This window comes from Triticum aestivum, chromosome 7A (assembly GCF_018294505.1).
Source record: "Triticum aestivum cultivar Chinese Spring chromosome 7A, IWGSC CS RefSeq v2.1, whole genome shotgun sequence".
NCBI classification, from domain to species: domain Eukaryota; kingdom Viridiplantae; phylum Streptophyta; class Magnoliopsida; order Poales; family Poaceae; genus Triticum; species Triticum aestivum.
Genome location: NC_057812.1, coordinates 52,874,883 through 52,895,861, shown reverse-complemented (window position 1 = coordinate 52,895,861; position 20,979 = coordinate 52,874,883). Strand labels below are relative to the sequence as shown.

The following is a 20,979-nucleotide window of genomic DNA, read 5'->3' as shown; positions in this document are numbered from 1 at the left end:
TTGGATGAACATGACATGTTGATTTCTGGGTGGAGTACATGTCACTGTTTTCGGGTTTTTTTTCAGAAGAGAAATACAATTTTCAATTTACCCAGTTGCTAATGGTAAGTGCAGGGCTCGCCCTTTGTGTATTTAATAGAGTGTAGAGTGTACAGAGGCTTAACCACCAATATTGAACGAACAAACAAGCAAAGCTGTAGATTATCAACAAACAATGGTGGCCATGGCATGGTTGTTGGTTCTCTTGCCATTAGCTACATGGGCATCCACTGCATCTAGCTCCCTGGCGAAGGCAGGCTGCCCGGCGCGATGCGGCGGCGTCGACATCCCCTACCCGTTTGGCATCGGGGCTGGCTGCTTCCGCCCGGGCTTTGAGATCACCTGCGACAACATGATACCATTTCTGCCGGATGCCACCGTCGGCCACTCGCGCCCCGAGCCCGTGCCCGTGCTCAATCTGACCGTCATGCCGCAAGCGCAGGTCCGGGTGCTGCTGCCTGTGGCGTACCAGTGCTTCGACGCCGCCGGCAACGAGACGACCGGCAGCTTCGACCGCAGGCTGACGGTCAACCCGGTCGGTGTGTACCGCATCTCCAGCACCGCCAATGAGCTCTTTGTCCTGGGCTGCAGTACCTTCATATACGCCGGAAGAGGGAGGCCGGCGCTCCGGCGAAAGAACGTGACAACCTATGCCTACTTCAGCGGGTGCGTGGCCTACTGCGACAGCGCCAAGAGCGCGCGGGATGGCATATGTGACAGCATCGGATGCTGCCGCGTCGACATCCCGCCGGCGCTCACCAACACTAGGATGAGGTTCGGCAAGTGGCCGCACGCCGGCGTGGAGTTCAGCCCTTGCAACTACGCCTTCATCGTCGAGAGGGGCCACTACGTCTTCAAGGCCGCCGACCTGAGGAGGAACCCAGAGTCAGACCCAGCCAGGCGCTGGACCATGCCGCTTTGGCTTGACTGGGCCATCCGCAACCACAGTAACTCCCTGTCGTGCCCCCGGGCGAAAGAGACGCTGGGATACGCTTGCGTGAGTAAGTCCAGCGAGTGCGCGAATTCAACCAATGGGATGGGATATTTCTGCATATTCACGAAAGGCTACCAGGGGAACCCATACCTTCATAGTGGATGCACAGGTAAGGGACACGGACCGACCCAATGTTATTGCTATCAAAGGGTTATTCATATTCATCGCATAAAAAGTATATATTTCTATGCCCAACTTGGCTTAATGCTTCTGTGTTTTATGTAGATATCGATGATTGCAAACAGCCACAATTATATCCATGCTTCGGCAAATGTACCAACATGGATGGATCTTTCGAGTGCAGGTGCCCACGAGGATACAACGGCGATGCCAGTGAACCTAATGGATGTGTGAAGTCCATAAACACAAGTGAGCACCATAACAACTGAGTAGCTTTTACCTTCTTTAGGATCAGATCAGAATGTATATAAACTCTCTTAATGTCAAGCACAACTGGCTTAAAGCAAGTTCTCATTTTCGTTCCAAAATGCTACTCCCGCTGTACCAAAATGTAAGACGTTTTTTGGTTTTGCACAAGGCATCAAAAACATCTTACATTTTGTTATGGAGCAAATATTTGTTTTTTTCCTTAGTAAAACATCTATGAGTCTGACCAAGTCTATAAAAATAGACCAATATCTATAACAACAAATTAGCTCCATCACAACAACTATGAAATAGGCTAACATGGTGTATTTATTTTGTGTCAAAGATGCTGGTATATTTCTCAATAGCCATGGTAAACAGCAAGTAACATTTTTTGTGACAATATTTGTTTCTTCTCAATCCTATTTATAGACTCCTTTGTTGTTGTAAACGTGATCAATGTGCTCACATGATTTAGCTCTATATGAGTATATTGCATGAAAAAAATCTAATCTGTTATGCAATATAGATTGTTATGAAATTTAGATTTTAAATATGTTATTGCAAGTGCCAACAATCCCTAAATAAACCATGCATCCTGCCACACAATCTTTTATATCTCAATAGCTAATTTACACTAACATATTTATCTCAACATGCAAGCATGTCAAATCAACGCTCAACTTGTATAGGAAAAGGCTGACCTCAACATGCAACCATGCATAAGAAAAGGCCACCTCAACATGAAACATGCATGGGAATTTTCATTCTGTTATGATATTTATATTATACAATAATCAAACAGAATAAATCATATGTTACTACTTCAAATATTCATGTTCCGTTCAAAAAATTTCATTGCAATATTCTGCAAAACATTTTTGCGACAGTGTGTGTGGTATCACCTAGTTATATAAGAATGGAATGCCACCATCTTATGTAGAAAAAAATGAAATAAGAAGAGGATCCAAGATAAATAAGCAGGTTTTTTGGATCAGTATAGAAGAAACAAGCATAGGTACTATAATATATGTATGATTGAATATGCCACAACAATATACAAAATTCATGTCCAAATTTTTGAAATAGAACTCGACACTCCCTTTCGCATGCCACACCCTTATTTGCATCCTTTCTCTTGTGATCTACCTATTATTTTGGTGACTCGTTGGTTATCAGAATATGAGATAAATTTAGCTCATTCTTTCGAAATTTATCAATTAGAATTCAGTATAGCCAATTCACTATTATTGTACTGGGCTACTTGGTGCTACAATTGTCACACTAGATAGCAACTGTTGGGCCCCAATTACAAGGGTTTGAAGTATGCAACATGTTTTCCCTCGATTAAGAAACCAATATTATCAATCTATGAAACAAAGGTTTTTGATTCAATGACTAGCCCTTCCACACAATTAATAACTTATTTCTGTCTCTAATGGTTTCAGTGAGGTTGTTAATGTTCCAAGTTTTGCTAGTTGCAACAAGTTATGAGTGTCTCATATGTTTGGAAGTGTTTTTTTTTCTGCAACAAAAACATTTAGAAAGTAAAATTGCATGTAAAACTAAATTGATGGTTTTTATGATGAGGACTGGAATGGGGTTCAGAGGTTCACTAATAACATCTGCCCAAGTAAAAACATTGTAAAAATGTAAGCATAATTATGTGTAGTGAATGATTGATAGAAATATGTCAAATCCTAAGATATAGTGTGACGATATTGTATAGGTAGCGTGTCTATAGACCGACATCCGTCTGCAAACATGTATAGCTAATATTCCACTATTTGATCCCGATGTCTACGCACAATACAACTATTAAATAGTCTACAACAAGTAAGATCAATTAGCAATCTATTATATAATTAAAACAAAAGACAAATTAGTCATCATATTCTTTCACATAGGCTAAATTATCTAATCTGCTAAATCTCCGTTAACCAATGAAATTAACAGTCGAGATTTAGAACTAGATCTGTATAAAATACATTTAGTTTGGACAAACACACACGTATTGGCTCGGACAAGTACAGAAACAGGGTGCACCAACAAGGTGGCTTTCCAAAGGTGCTACATATACATGCCTTTTGAAAAAACACTCCACTTTTGGACGTACATGCTTTGTTTTCTTTAACATAATACAGACGCAAGCGCTCATAAATACATGCATACACTCACCATATGAATGCACACACGCTCATCATATCCCTATGAGCACCTTCGAGAGACTAAGCCGACATATTATTTTGAGATTTTATGAAGTCACCGCAGGCGCCTCGTAGTCGACTGAAATGTCTCCTCCCACTAAACGCGCATCGCCGAAAATCCTGAAATAAATATAGGATAAATGCGAGCACCAGTACTTTAACCCTGGTGTGCTGGGGAAACCACCGTCCTTCTAACCATCCAACCACAGGTTGGTTCGCGTACATGCTTTGTTTTGGAAGGGAAAAATCAATACCGCTTAATGTATATGTGTTAATCAAAGGCAATTGCTCCAAAGAAATTGGACCCGGTATTCTGGCGAACATCAGATTTTTAGGCATGGAAAATTGACGTTTTTATGAAAAATTATGTTTGCTGAAGGCAGCAGGTTTAGTTGATGAGCACGGCGAATCCACACCGGTTTATTTTTTTTGTCAGAAAATCGCCGTGCTTGTCTACTAAATTTTCCGTCCTCGTCCAACATAAATTGCAATGAAAAATGTTTGATTTTCCATGCCTAAAAAACTGATGTCGAATTTTTAGCATTTCCGAGGAAATTTTCTCTTTAAATTGATTGGACAGTCCTGATGGGCCATATCTAAGTTAGTGTCTCCCTTAAAGAGAGCCTCTCTTAAAACTTCACTACACATACGTCCTTGCATTGATCTAAAAAAAGACATATGTCCTTGCACTAATATAAAAAGAATATCACCCAGACTATTCTAGAAGAATAATATCGGTTGGACTGGACACCAGTAATACATACATATATGTTTTGCTGGAAAATAGATACATGTACAAAATATTTTACAATGTGTCTAATTAGAATGATCGAGATTAAAAGATGAAAATACATATAACATCTGTCGCGTCAAATAAGCCTTATGATTACGTACATCATCCGTCCAGCTGCATGGAGCCGAATGCACAAGGTATGTTTGACATGTGTACGTATTTTCTCATCTTTCTAAAAAGATGCTTCTGAAAATAAGAATTAGCTTCAAAACAAGGAAGTAGAACTTCTATAAGATTGTTTTAAACTATATTTTCACTATGTAAATGTGTAAGCATGCACTTCACATACACAAAAAGAACGATTTCATGAATATTACTGAAGGTTAGAATCAAACAAAAGCAAGTTAATATAGATAGGTGGAACCAAGCATATTTGAACAATGGATCTGACACACACAGGACATTATATATATGTTTCTTCCATCTATTACACATCTATGGCTACATACATACTTATGAACGCTTCCGTACTTTTTATTTCCAGCCTTCCGGCCTATTTATCTCGCGTATGCACATCCACATGCACATCATCATTCAATACAAACATGTCAGAAGAGTGAATGAAATATAATATTTTAGCATTTTTTAAATATAGATATTCCATGTGACTTAGATAGCTAAGCAACAAAGCTCATCCTAAGAAGATGATCACAGTGAAAAGTACGCTTGACATGAAATAGAATAAATAAAATCCATGAGTACAGTACGGCAAATGAGGATAGTGTTGGAGAACACAGGAAAACAAGGTTTATTTTTTTTAGAAAAGGAGGATGACCCCCGGCCTCTGCATCTGGGAGATGCATACAGCCATTTTATTGATTATTCTCGAGGACCTTACAAAGTATTACAAACAATATACCTGAATCCACCATCTTGGCAACATATGCCGCTACTCCTATCCATATGATGAAGGGATGCTAGCTGGGTCACTACCCAAACCACTCACCTAAGACTAACATCAAAAGGCGGAAGCCCCAGCCGAGCCACATACCTGGTCTGGGGCACAATCCGGTCAGACGCACTCGTGTGTCGTCGCCGCCATCTTCCACAGATCCGTCTTCAGATCATATTGAGGCTTCTACCTTGTCTGGCCACTCTGCCATTGACGTCACCATGAGACCAGACAGCTACCTCCTCCTGCGCGAATCCATCTCCGCGCATCGGATGCCGAGCCTCGACAGCGCCATGCCGCCGATCTCCGCCACCATCAATGTGTGAGATGAAGTACTGCTCCACCATCCCCCTAGCCATCACTTGCTCCAAAACGATGCCCCCAGGAGGGAAAGCGATAAAACGCCACCATCGTCCGATCTGGAAGACCCAGATCTAGGGTTTCCCCCGGAGCATCCCGAGCCTGATGACGCAGACTGCAACGACGTTGCCTCGACAAGGGAACACCATCTAACACGCTGTCATCGTCTGCCATGACCGTAGTCGGCGCGATTTTCATATGCAGTTGCTCCACCAGACGTGCGCCACCGACGTCGCTGGTCCCTTCAACCGGAGTAAACTCCAAAACGATGCCCTAAAGAGGGACTACGACGCAAAATCGCCGTCATCGCTCGATCCCAAGCAGATCTAGGGTTTCCCCCGGAGATGCCTGCGCTGTCAAGGATCAGACAAGGGTAGAATCCCGGCGGATCTGCCCAGCTGCCGACGAGTCGCACCCACCACCGTGCCGATAGCAGACAAGCGATCAAGGCCCACGCTTGGGCATAGATCCGGCCGCGCCGCCGCGACCCGATCTAGTCACGCCACCGACGTCCCTGGCGACCGCGACGCACCAGATCGTGAGGCCTCCTGCCACGGGGGAGCGAAGTCGCCGAGGCGCCGCCACCACCCGCCGTGGCGTCCGGCCCGCCGCCCCGCTCCGGCCCGGGGGCGCCGGCCCGCGCCAGCCCCACGCGAGCGAGAGGGCTCGGGTCCCCGCCGCCGCCGGCAACGACTAGGCTTCGCCTGGACGCGCCCTTGGGCGGCGGCGAGGGAGGAGGAGGAGGAGTGGGGGAGGGCCGGCCGACGGGATCTGGGGGGCCTCCCGGCCGCCCACGCGGGGGGCGACTCGGGATGTACATGTAGATGCGACTATTGTAAGACGTAGAAGAAGAAAATAGTAAGATTTAACTTGTGCTGAAAATCTCCTAATAAAATGTGTACGGAAATAACTCAATGAATGAGTGGAAGAGACATAAAGGCAGTCCCTCAGTTTCACCATATTTTTCCTCATGCCACCCTGGACATAGACCAAGGAACCAAAAAATAGGCATTTAGCTCAATCACTAGGTGTTTTCTTCCGATTCATACAATATGTGGCATGATTGATACACGTTAGTAACTTAAGTAAAGTAGTAATAAATGAAAAAATGGAGAAGGATAGGACAAGATAAATTTAATGCTGATAAATAATTTTAGTGAATAAAATTATTATAACTTTTAGGCAATTTATAATAGTCAAATGAAGAAAAAAGAAATAATTTTAGTAATGTACATAAGTGTTACATTTTCTCCATCCAGTAATAATTGTCCCGATCTTCTGTATTTCTTTTATTAAGATGCTAACTTGGGAAACAATAGGTCGAGGTTCAAAAGTGGATTCCCAATTCAATTAATACATTTGCGTGGGTTCAGTAACCAACTAAGAAGTCGTGCAGAATAAGTTATGCATCATATACTTATAATATAAACTTCCCTATAATAGTCAATGTCTAACCAAATAATGTACTACTGATGTAGACACGAGTAAAAGAGAACATATGAATACACACGATTAAAAATATATGAGGCTTTCTGCTATATTTTCTGCCTAAACAACAAATCATGAGTTCCCCAGCTATGCATGTTGGCTATTTTTTAACAGTTAAACTTAAATCTGGTTGTGGTACTAAAAAGCTGAAGATTTAACTCCATAGAAAAATAAAATCAATTAATAAGTAGATGGGAGATAAACACAATTGACATGAGATAATTAACATAGTATATGGTAATACATGACAGATCTAGCCGCGCGAATGTGCGGGTCACCATGTGACCTCACCTTCAACTCATGACCGAGAAAACAATTCAACTATGTTACACCCTTAATGGCGCAAAGACAATTATAAACCTTTTCTCTAGTACCGTTACCAAAATACTTTCCTTATAAAGATTTACCCCATATGATGCAATCCACTTCTACTATTGATCTTTAATCTAAACTGGGCAATGATTATACTAACAAATGGAAGAGTAAATATGGATCTATAAGCCTTGCAAAACACCACACATAATATGATCAGAAAGTAATAATTTCTCTCATATCAAAGGTAATTGCAAGAACTACGTCAGATTGATCACAATCAATCATGTAAGGCGGCTCATGTGATATTTATATTGAACAGCAAGGGAGAGATTGTTGCATATCTATTAATGCAAACCCACACTTTAGAGGGTGGAAAACTCCCACATCATCATGGGAGAAGCAAATATTGGTGGAGATGGCTAAGGCAATAGTTCCCGCCTCCAGCAACAGTTTTCGCCTCGAGTCACGAAGTGGCGGCGACTAAAATTGTGATATTATTCTGACAGACTTTTTGGGTATATATAAGCCAGCGGGAAGAAATTATTAGAGGGAGGACCTAATGGCCCCACAAGCTTGGCTCATGTACTATATACCCAAGGCACCTGGCGAGGACATTTGGGCCCCTCGGACCATTCTCAAGTGCCTCTTTCTAGTGAATATGTGCTTTCAACCTAAAAATATGTCCCGATTTATCATATTTTTCTAAATTACGGAAAATACTTGTCTCCCTTAAATCCACAAAGAAGAAAGTTTCCTTCCCAGCACTTGGTAGATATGTTAGTCCAAAAATAAAAATAAAACATGCACATTTAAAAAAGATTATAACATGAAACATGTAAAAAATTATACACATATTTAGTAGGTATCATGACCCCACGACTGTATCTCTCCCGTTACCAAGAATTTAAGCCCTAAATTCAACCTTGTATCTTTACCCTCATCTATTTGAGTTATGTCATATGAGACCCTAATTTCCTACCAAATTGATCTATTTCTTGCAGGTTTAATGATTGGTCTATCAGTTTCTAGTGGACCAACTATTATACTTTTGTTTATCAGCTCAAAGATAATAATCAGCAAGCTTAAGCGTCAAAAGGAACAAAAAGTGAGGCAAAAGTTCTTCCATCAAAATCGTGGACAATTGTTGCAACAATTGGTATCTCATAGGTCAGACATTGCAGAGAGGATGATTATTCCTTTAAAGGAGCTGGAAAAGGCTACAAACAACTTTCATCCAACTCGTGAACTTGGTGGTGGAGGGCAAGGTACCGTGTACAAAGGGATTTTGTCAGACTTGCATGTTGTGGCCATCAAAAAGTCAAATATTGTGGTCAATTGTGAGATTAAAGAGTTTATAAATGAAGTTGCTATGCTTTCACAGATCAACCATAGGAACATCGTAAAGCTTTTTGGATGTTGTCTTGAGACAGAAGTCCCGTTGTTGGCTTATGAGTTCATTTCTAATGGAACCTTATGTGATTATCTTCACAAGAAACCACTAAGATCAATACCTTGGAAAGACATATTAAGGATTGCAAATGAAATTGGCAAAGCTATTGCTTACCTTCACTCACGTGTTTCTGTCCCTGTAATACACAGAGATATCAAGTCTACTAATATACTTCTTGATGATGCCTTGACTACAAAGGTGTCTGACTTTGGAGCTTCAAGACACATCCCTAAGGATCTAACGGGGATAACAACAGCGGTGCAAGGAACTTTAGGATATTTAGACCCTACATACTTTTATTGTGGCCGGCTAACAGAAAAAAGTGATGTTTATAGCTTTGGAGTAATTCTTGTTGAGTTGCTAACGAGGAAGATGCCAATTATATATAGATCCCCCAAAGATGACGGGCTTGTTGCACATTTCATTGAACTACTTGGAGAAGGTAAATTGGTAGAAATACTAGATCAGCAGGTCATGGAGGAGGGAGGGAGCCAAGTGGAAGAATTAGCTGCTCTAGCTGTATCATGCACAAAACTTATAGCAGAGGAGCGACCGACCATGACATTAGTAGAGATGACACTAGAAGCCCTCCGAGGACCTAAGGAGTATGTTCGGGTTAGGGATGATCTACCAGTAGAAACACATGAGGGGAGTTATTCCACAAAAAGATATTCATATCCTATAAGAAGATCAAGCTTGGAGAACGCGAGCAGGCAATATACCCAGGAAGAAGAGGTCATGTTCTCAGCAAGCTACCCCCGATAGTCATGCTTGTAGTCTATACATGATAGAATTGTTCTGCAATCTGCTTGTTGTTTAACAAATGCATGTACATTAAATAGTTCTCACATTAATTTGTGGGTGCTTTTGTTGTTTCCTTAATTTTTATGTCCACTTAATAAATTTCCTTTAGTTCCACGACTTATTGTTTCAGCACTGAACAACTAGTACAACTGCCTTCATCATGCGGAGACTAGTCGTATGTTACATGTATATGTATTCTTATTTTCAAGCTAGGTTGCCCATTTTCCATTACTCACATTTTAAATGATCATCTCCAATTGAGAGGATGCATCGACAAATTTCCTTCTAGAAATGCCAGTTAGACTTTTTTTTCCTTATTGGGCTACTCGGTGCTCGGCCACACAGAAGATATGGACAATTTTTTTCTATTTATGGGTAAATATTTTCACAAACTATACTAAAAGTTACTTCAGAAACATATTTTTATTTTACTATATATAGAAAACGTTGAAGGTTTATTTCATAAATGTTCATCATGTGTTTAGAAAATTATTATCATGTATTAAAATAATTTTACCATGCATTTAAAAAATGATTATTGTTTACCTAAATATATTCAACGTTTATCAAAAAATTCAACATTTATTTACAAAGATGTGGCATATTTAAAAATAAAATTAACAGTAATTTAAAAGATGTGCAACTTAAAAATGTTCATCTTATGTTCAGAAAATTTTCAACGTGTATTTATGTATTTAAAAATGTGCGATGTCTATCTAATAGAGTTCAAAGTGCATTTTTTGAAGTTGAAAAAAGTGATAAAAATATTTTATTGTTCACCATGTATTTAGGAAGTGCCTAACGTATATTTAACAATTTTTCAAAACTTACTTTGGAAAATGTCCAACATATATTTAGAAAAGGAAAAAAAATAGAGAATAGTAGAAACAATAAAAAAGGAAACATAAAAGGGTAAAAGTAAAAATAATATGGACAATAAACATAACAGAAAAAAACAAAAGAAGAAGTAAATAAATAAGGAAAGGAAAGGAAAGCGGCAACATTTAACATGGAAAATCGAAAAAATACAAGAAAAAGAGAAATAAAATAAATAGAAAATAGAAAAAAAGTGCAAGGAAGAGGGAAAAATAATATTAAAGCTATAAAAATAAAAATAAGAAAGTGAAGTAAAAGAGACGAAAATGGAAGTGAAAATGGGCATGCTCGACCAGTCTAAGGAGCAAGTCTCGTACAAAAATGACAACAAAAAACTGCATGGACACAAAAAGACCAACACGTGGTACATCGAGGTGAGGGTGTACGGTATAGGAGGTGAGGGATGTCATTGCCGATAGGGGAGCGGCAAGTTGGCGGCTTGTTCTGGGAGCAATAGTGATCGAGCGGGAAGTCTCAATTTAATTTTTAATATATTTGAGAAGCTTTCTATTTTCCGGTGAATATTTATAATAGATCTGAAGCTTTTCATAAAAAAATGACCAACATATGATACATCGAGGTGAGGGTGCATAGTATAGGAGATCAGGGCTCCTATATCGGGAGCGCCACTTGGAGGAACACTGCGCCTCCGCGCTGAGCCAACGCATGTAAGGCGAGCGCTCGGTTTCCCCTACTCAACCGCAATTTCACTGGGCCCGTTTGACCAATTGACCGGTGAATCGTTGACTTTAAAAGATATGGTAAGAGTGAGAAAAAGGAAATTCAAAAGAAAAAGAAAACCATGAATTCAAAAAAGTTCATGGATTTTGAAAAAAATGTTTGCAAACTTCAGCAAAGTTAATGATTTTTTAAAATCATCAATTCTGAATAAAATTTCATCAAACTTGAAATAAAGTTCATTAAATTTGAAAAAGGTTCATCAAATTTGATAAAAAGTTCACTGATTCAGGAAAAATTTCATCAAATTACAAAATGGTTCATCGAACTTTAAAAAGTTCACTGAATTTGAAAAAGTTCATAAAATTTGAAAAAACAGCATTGATTTCGAGAAAATTTCAAACATTTTAAAAAATTCACCAAATTTTTAAAAAGTTCATTGATTTTGAAAAAAAATGTGCATTTTGAGAAAAGAAAAAAAAATAAAAGGAAAAGAAAGGAATAGAGTAGAAAAAGAAAGAAAAACAAATAACACTGGTCCAAAAAAACAGATCAAAAAAAGGAAAAGAAACCGGTTAGGAACATAGCTTCTGCCGAACTGAATAAATAATAAAAGGGAGAAACAAAGTAAATAGGCACAAACCGCTAGGTAGCCTTGTTGTTACTGGTGATGTCCTTGATAAGGTCTGGAGTTTGAATCCTTCGGCCACACCCTTTCTTGAAAATTAACAGAAAAGGTAAATGGAAATAGCATTTATGAAAGGTGGGGGGTGTGTCCCCGTTTGCGGGTGTCTATAACGGGCACAACGGGCGCCATATAGGAAACACCCCTATGTCGACCTACTAAAGCGAGGCGCTGTAAGATAAGTGACATATAGGCATGCCCGAGTGACCGGGCTATTTTTATTTTTGTATGGGATGTAGAGTCACAAAAGAGTGAGGTTGTTGGGCTGACCCACCTAACAAAACTCATGATCTGACTTTTTATCGAGTGAAAAATCATCTGTAAACTTATTGTCTTTAATATTGGTGTATCCTGTCTATAAACACGGGATTTAGCATTCCATCACAATGCATATTCAGTCCTACACATCTCTAATATTCCAATCATACCTATAACCCAAAGTGGGTCTTTGGTTTTCTCTTTCGCGCCCCGTTCCTCCACGAGCTAGCACTACCAATGGGCGAGGATCCAGGGAAGGCGGCACCACCAATGAGATGGTGGGGGATGGAGAGAAATGGATCGGTGGCCACCAGTAGAGTCTGTAGGGCAAAGGTCGCCATCTTCAGATTTGTAGCCCGGTGCAACCGGGGGAGGAAGGGCTTGGAAGCTAGCGGCTGAGCATGAGCCATCGATGCCAAGAGCAACAACACAGGGAGAGGGCACCTGTGTGAAATGTGTGAAGGGCCCATCAGGGCCAGCGAACAATTGTTTTCACCAGTGCATAACGAGAGAGTTGTTCTTGTCTTGATATATCTCGGAAGATTTATAATCATCAAAAGAATGTTTTTCCTATCATTCATGTCCCATACAAAAGGTTTTGCTTGCTTCTAACGTGGACCTGTAGTCAATTATTTATTCGTCCCATTTGCACGCAACACAATACTTATTTGAAACTTATAAGTAGCAAACTTATAAAAAACAATTGGGCTGCAGCCATCGTATCTCGAATTAGTCAACACAAAATCTCTGGAGGATTGTAACATCGTAGCAACATGCATGTCATGGATATCTTATTGTTGCCACTAGAAGCCTTGTAGGTACCGACTGAAGGAAAGCCCTCATCTATAGTGAAACACATACGAGATTGACGGTTGCAACTGTGCCATCAACTGGTGTTTTGAAAACTGGAGAGAAAAGGCCCCGCTCATGAACCAATCAGAGTGTGAAATCATTTGCCAACTCATGAGACACCCAGTGCACCTTGCCATATGCCCTGAGCGGTGAGCCATGACGAGGTCAGATCCATCCTCTCCAATGACGAGTCAAAGTTTTATGGTTTTTCGTGAGCCAAAGGTGATAGCCAAACACTACAGGCATCACCAATCCAACCTATGATGTGCCTCATGCAACAGATCATTGAGTTTTAGATGCTCTCAAGCTCACAGCCTGGTAACATTTTTGGCTCCCATCCAAATATTGGTCAAGATATGGTGATTAATTTTAGCTTTTTTCCTTCCTCATATCCTCTCTCGCACTAGACTCACTCTTGCCTATGGCAAGCCAACTTTATACTTGTACCGTTATTGGGTTGGGTGTGAGTTTATAGCTGATTTGAAGGCCCGCCACTATTTTTCATAGCCCTCTATTTAAAACATTGCATGTAAGTAGTTTGAACTTCTTATGATGATCTTGATCATTATTGTGTTCTAGTGTGAATTTGCAAACCCGAATCTAAACGATTATACATGATCCAAGCTCCAAAAAGGCAAGCCATGCACAAATAAGGAAATAAATAGTTATTTGTAACTAGGGTTTAATTAGATCATAATCCCACCGTCGCCGCTTTTACATTTGGCTAGACAGGATGAGTCCTCAACGGTTCAGAATCATGTCGTACACAATAGCATGATTACAGCCACCGCATATATTCCCTGTGCCGCCTCGACCTCTCCAGGTAAATGTTCTACCCAATCAGCCAGAACACAAGACGCCATAGAGGCACAAGAATCAGCACCAGCACAAGCCAACATGAATAGGAAGAAGATAAAGGAAAAACAAGGAGCAGTAGTATCACGAATGGTAGGGAGCCACGACCAATTGCTACACTCTGCTGTCCAAGCCAGTTGATCCAGCAATCCCCTCCGCGAAAGCCTAGGTTGAATCAATATGCTCCGGCGGTGCAACGTGCCACATGTTGGCTCCATTGCAGGGTGACGAGATGACAACATTGTCCTCTTTGCAGCACCAAATCCGTCCTAAGTTGTCACAATCCAGATTCTAGCTTTAGCTTCGGCTACAGGACCATAACGGGCACCGTCTCCACAATCTCGCCGACGGGAGATTTACATTTTCTAGATGGAATTTCTGATAACTGACGTTACCAGAAATCTTGTTGTCCCTTGGAAACCATGATACCGTTAAGAAAATCAGGAAGAATTTGTATTTAAACATGGAGATAGTGTCAAAATGAAGAAAAACGACCTTGGTGTGGTGGAAAGTCGCTTACCTACCTTAGCTCAGCGAGCTCGTCACTTGACCTAGTATTGTACAAGTTATGTTAAACTAGCAAAATGGCTCGTGCGTTGCAACGGGAACAAAATATTATTTAATAATACCCATAACTCAATAAACTAATTTAAATAATGCCCTAATTTTGTAGAATGCATCGAAATGCATTTTTTTAGAGGAAAAGGGCTCAAAGCCCCGGTTCCAATTGGATTGCCAAAAGAAAGCAGACAAGATTCAGTACGATTACAAGAACACGGGGGGGGGGGGGGGGGGGGGGCAGCACACGCGCTGCCCCAGCAAAAGCACCAGACTGAGCCCATAGGGCCTCTGTCGCTATAGAACTGAATGTTTACGAAGTAAAGATAAACACAGTGGAGCTGCAAGCTAATACTAAGCAATCACTCGCTCGCAGACCCTTTTGAGCACTTCTTCAGTCCTAGCCAGGGTCCGGCCATAGTAGGAGGGGCGGGGATCTTGCCATCTGTTCTAGCTTCCGCACCATGATCAGCACTTTTCCTTTGACAGGATATGAGCATCGAACTGCCCAGCTGTCTAAGGTAGCAGCTATCCTCCTCCACAATACCTGCATCCCAGACCAGGAGGTATGATTGAAACACATATCATTACGATATTTTCATAAAGCCCATAGGACAGCAGAGTGTAATAGACAATCTGCTGGGTGATTTTTATTTAGGGACCACCATTTTAGCATGTCATTCACGGACAACCCAGAATGGTTGTTTGAAATGTCCCCAATCACTCTCCAGAGCTCCAGAGAAACAACACAATCAAAAAACAAATGCTCTACAGTTTCAGGATCACTATAGAAAAGACAGGAAGTATTATCTACTGTTTGTCTTTTCTGCAGATTATCCCTAGTCAATAATTTGTTATTAGACACGAGCCAAAGAAAAATATGAATGCGAAGAGGAACTTTGATATTCCAGATGGCTACACTATTCCCAGGAGAGACCCCTCTAAAGTTGATAATATTGTAAAAGGATTTGACAGTGTATACACCTTTAGAGTCAAAATCCCAACAAACAGTGTCTCTCTTGTCCACCAGGACAGTATTTTTGACATCATTGAAAAGATCGTTCCACTCAGCTAACATATCCGGAGAAAAACATCTCCTAAAAGTGATTTTCAGGTTTGTACCATCCCAGGCCTCATATATAGTGATGTTCTGCTCGTTGGCAATACTATATAGATTCCAATACTTCGTGGCTAGGGTGGTATGCCCTATCCAATGGTCTCTCCAAAACCTGCTACTTTTTCCATCTCCTATTGTCCAGGAATAGCCTATTTTTGCAGCTTTAGCAGCCCATAGGATTCCTTTCCAAAAGGGGGAAGCACCAAGATTAGAGCAAGCGAAAATATTAGGGTTATGAGTGTTGTACTTGGCATCAATGACTTGTTGCCAAATCTTGCCCTGATCTAAAATATCTCTTAACCCATGAAGCTAATAAGCACAAGTTCATATCAGCAATATTAGGGACACCAAGGCCCCCATGCTGTTTTTGTTGAGCCACACACCCCCAGGAAGCCAGGTGATATTTGTGGTGACCCTCATAGTTATCCCAGAAGCAATGAGCCAGCTGAGAGTTAATCAACTTAATAGCCCACTTGGGAAATTTAAAAATACTCATAAGGTAACTAGGTATAGTGGCCAAGCAAGTTTTCACTAAAGTGAGTCTCTTTCCAGAGGACAGTAGTCTGCCCCTCCACCCAGCTCCTTTTTTAATGATCTTGTCCACAGTAGGCTGAAGTTCACATTTCTTCAGCTTTCTATGATGGAGAGGGGCTCCTAAATATTTAATGGGGAAATAACTAATTTTACATCCCAGAATTTGAGCAAATATGTTTGCCTCCTCTCTATCTACATTGATAGGAACTAGTTCACATTTATGAAAGTTTATGCGCATCCCAGAAATTTGCTCAAAGAAGGATAATAACCATTTAAGGTTTTTGGCTTGAGCAGAGTTATTACTCAGGAGTAGGAGAGTGTCATCAGCATATTGCATACTAATGACACCGGCTGGATTGGAGCTAGGGAACAGTCCTTCTAGGATGTTATTGCTAGCAGCTTTAGCAAGAATTTTGGTAAAGACATCAGCTACTAGATTAAACAGAAGGGGGAATAAGGGTCCCCCTGTCTGACTCCTTTACCAGTTAAAAAGAAATCACTGTTGGTATTATTTATATTAACCCCAACAGAACCTTTATTAAGTAGAGAAGAAACTTTCTTCACCCACCTGGGGCTAAATCCTCTCTTGCTCATCATGTCAAGCAGGAAATCCCTGTTGATCATGTCATAAGCTTTCTCATAATCTAGTTTAAAAATAAAACCAGATTGTTTACTGGAGTATACAGAGTGAATAATTTCATGAGCTGTGATTATACTCTCAGCAATATATCTGCCTTTAATGAAGGCAGTCTAGTTTAAAGAAATTAAATCTCTACAGATAGGGCCAAACTTATTAGTGGCACACTTAGCAAAGATTTTGAAGCGGCAATTGATCATGGCAAGAGGTCTAAACTTCTCTATCTTGCTAGCATCAACTTCTTTAGGAACTAGGGTTAATAAAGAGAAGTTGAGTCTATATAAATCTAACTCATCACTCTCCCAATCACGGAATAAAGCAAACAGGTCTCCTTTAATAAGGTCCCAGAATTGTTGATAAAATAGAAAGGAAAATCCATCCGGCTGCTACGTCTCGAGCTAGCGTTGGTTTTCCCCGAAGAGGAGGGGTGATGCAGCACAGTAGCGTAAGTATTTCCCTCGGTTTTTGAGAACCAAGCTATCAATCCAGTAGGAGGTCACGCGCAAGTCCCTCGTACCTGCACAAAACGGTAGCAACTTGCAACCAACGCTTAGGGGTTGTCAATCCCTTCACGGTCACTTACGAGAGTGAGATCTGATAGAGATAATATTTTTGGTATTTTTGGTATAAAGATGCAAAGTGAAAAGTAAAAGCAAAACAAGTAAAATAAAGTAATGGAGATTGATATGATGAGAATAGACCCGGGGGCCATAGGTTTCACTAGTGGCTTCTCTCAAGAGCATAGATATTCTACGGTGGGTGAACAAATTACTGTTGAGCAATTAATAGAATTGAGCATAGTTATGAGGTTATCTAGGTATGATCATGTATATAGGCATCACGTCCGTGACAAGTAGACCGACTCCTGCCTGCATCTACTACTATTACTCCACTCATCGACCGCTATCCAGCATGCATCTAGAGTATTAAGTTAAAAACAGAGTAACGCCTTAAGCAAGATGACATGATGTAGAGGAATAAATTCATGCAATATGATAAATACCCCATCTTGTTATCCTCGATGGCAACAATACAATACGTGCCTTGCAACTCTTTCTGTCACTGAGTAAGGACACGGCAAGATTGAACCCAAAGCTAAGCACTTCTCCCATTGCAAGAACTACCAATCTAGTTGGCCAAACCAAACGGATAATTCGAAGAGACTTGCAAAGATAACTCAATCATACATAAAAGAATTCAGAGAAGATTCAAATATTATTCATAGATAAGTTGGATCATAAACCCACAATTCATCGGTCTCAACAAACACACCGCAAAAACAAGATTACATCGAATAGATCTCCACGAGAGAGGGGGAGAACATTGTATTGAGATCCAAAAGGAGAGAAGAAGCCATCTAGCTACTAGCTATGGACCCAAAGGTCTGAAGTAAACTACTCACACTTCATCGGAAGGGCTATGGTGTTGATGTAGAAGCCCTCCGTGATGGATGCCCTCTCCGGCAGAGCTCCGGAACAGGCCCCAAGATGGGATCTCGTGGATACAGGAAGTTGCGGTGGTGGAATTAGGTTTTTGTCTCCCCTCTCTAGTCTAATGGGGGTACGTAGGTATATATAGGAGGAAGGAGCACGTCGGTGGAGCTCCGAGGGGCCCACGAGGCAGGGGGGCGCGCCCAGGGGGGCGCTCTCCACCCTTGTGACCTCCCTGGAAACTTCTTGGAGTAGGGTCCAAGTCTCCTGGATCACGTTCGGTGAGAAGATCACGTTCCCGAAGGTTTCATTCCGTTTGGACTCCGTTTGATATTCTGTTTCCTCGAAATACTGAAATAGGCAAAAAACAACAATTCTGGGCTGGGCCTCCGGTTAATAGGTTAGTCCCAAAAATAATATAAAAGTGGAAAATAAAGCCCAATATAGTCCAAAACAGTAGATAAAGTAGCATGGAGCAATCAAAAATTATAGATACGTTGGAGACGTATCAGGCATCCCCAAGCTTAATTCCTGCTCGTCCTCGAGTAGGTAAATGATAAAAAGAGAATTTTTGATGCGGAGTGATACTTTGGCATAATTTCAATGTAAATCTTCTTAATCATGGTATGAATATTCAGATCTGAAAGGTTCAAGACAAAAGTTCATATTGACATAAAAATGATAATACTTCAAGCATACTAATCAAACAATTATGTCATCTCAAAATAACATGGCCAAAGGAAGTTCATCCCTACAAAATCATATAGTTAGGCTATGCTTCATTTTCGTCACACAAAGATGTTCCCAACTTCTATACCCCCGATGACAAGCCAAGCAATTGTTTCATACTCAAATAATCTCAAACGTTTTCAACCTTCACGCAATACATGAGCGCGAGCCATGGACATAGCACTATGGGTGGTATAGAATATGATGATGGGGATTGTGTGGAGAAGACAAAAAAGGAGAAAGTCTCACATCAACGAGGCTAATCAATGAGCTATGGAGATGCCCATCAATTGATGTTAATGCAAGGAGTAGGGATTGCCATGCAACGGATGCACTAGAGCTAAGAATGCTCAACAAAAGAAAACTAGTGGGTGTGCATCCAACTTGCTTGCTCATGAAGACCTAGGGCATTTTGAGGAAGCCCATCTTGGAATATACAAGCCAAGTTCTATAATGAAAAATTCCCACTAGTATGAACAAGAAAACTTATGAGACTCACTATATGAAAATCATGGTGCTACTTTGAAGCACAATATATGAGACTCACTACATGAAGAACAAGGTGCTACTTTGAAGCACAAGTGTGGAAAAAGAGATAGTAGCATTGCCCTTTTTATTTTCTCTTTTTTTGGGCCTTTCTTTTTTCTTTTTGGCCTTTCTCTCTCTTTTTTTGGGCAATGCTCTAATAATGATGATCATCACACTTCTATTGATTACAACATAATGATTACAACTCGATACTAGAACAAGATATGACTCTATATGAATGCCTCCAGCGGTGTACCGGGATGGTGCAATGAATCAAGAGTGACATGTATGAAAAATAATGCATGGTGGCTTTGCCACAAATACGATGTCAATTACAAGATCATGCAATGGCAATATGACAAAAGTAAAGCATGTCATGATGATGATGATGATGATGATGATGATGGAAGTTGCATGGCAATATATCTCGGAATGGCTATGGAAATGCCATGATAGGTAGGTATGGTGGCTGTTTTAAGGAAGATATGGGAGGTTTATGTGTGAAAGAGCGTATCATATCACGGGGTTTGGATGCACCGGCGAAGTTTGCACCAACTCTCAATGTGAGAAAGGGCAATACACGGTACCGAAGAGGCTAGCAAATGGCGGAAAGGTAAAAGTGCGTATAATCCATGGACTCAACATTAGTCAAAAGAACTCATATACTTATTGCAAAAATTTAGAAGTCATCAAAAATCAAGTACTACGCGTATGCTCCTAGGGGGATAGATTGGTAGGAAAAGACCACCGCTCGTCCCTGACCGCCACTCATAAGGATGCACAAGCCAGGTACACTTCATGCTTCAAATTTGGTACACAACTTTAACCATACGTGCATGCTACGGGACTTGCTAACTTCAACATAAGTATTTCTCAAATTCACAACTACTCAACTAGCACGACTATGATATTATCACCTCCATATCTCAAAACAATTATCAAGCATCAAACTTATCTTAGTATTCAACCCACTAAAAAGAAAGTTTCACATATCTTGAATACCAAGTATATTAACATTAAGCAAATTACCATGCTATTAACGACTCTCAAAATAATCTAAGTGAAGCATGAGAGATCAAGTTTCTTTAAAACAAACCACCACCGTGCTCTAAAAGATCTAAGTGAAGCACTAGAGCAAAAATTATCACGCTCAAAAAGATATAAGTGAAGCACATAGAGTAAACTATCAAGCTCAAAAGATATAAGTGATGCACATAGAGTATTCTAACAAATTTCAATTCATACATGGATCTCTCAAAAGGTGCGTACAGCAAGGATGATTGTGGTAGACTAACAAGCAAATACACAAATAATACAAGACGCTCCAAGGAAAACACATATCATGTGGTGAATAAAAATATAGCTCCAAGTAAATTACCGATGGAAGTGGACAAAAGAGGGGATGCCTTCCGGGGCATCCCAAGCTTTGACTTTTTGGTGTACTTGGATTATCTTGGGGGTGCCATGGGCATCCCCAAGCTTAGGCTCTTGCCACTCCTTGTTCCATAATCCATCAAAAGAATTCACCCAAAAC

At 40.6% G+C, this 20,979-nt stretch overlaps 1 protein-coding gene across 1 annotated transcript; it reads left to right on the top strand.

Annotated features, from left to right (window-relative positions):
* Positions 1–223: 223 nt before the first annotated feature.
* Positions 224–9,669, top strand: LOC123152988 (wall-associated receptor kinase 2-like). The gene is made up of 3 exons (XM_044572325.1): positions 224–1,142; positions 1,259–1,402; positions 8,456–9,669. The coding sequence occupies exons 1-3, from the start codon at positions 224–226 to the stop codon at positions 9,667–9,669; spliced, it is 2,277 nt and encodes a 758-aa protein (XP_044428260.1).
* Positions 9,670–20,979: the final 11,310 nt, after the last annotated feature.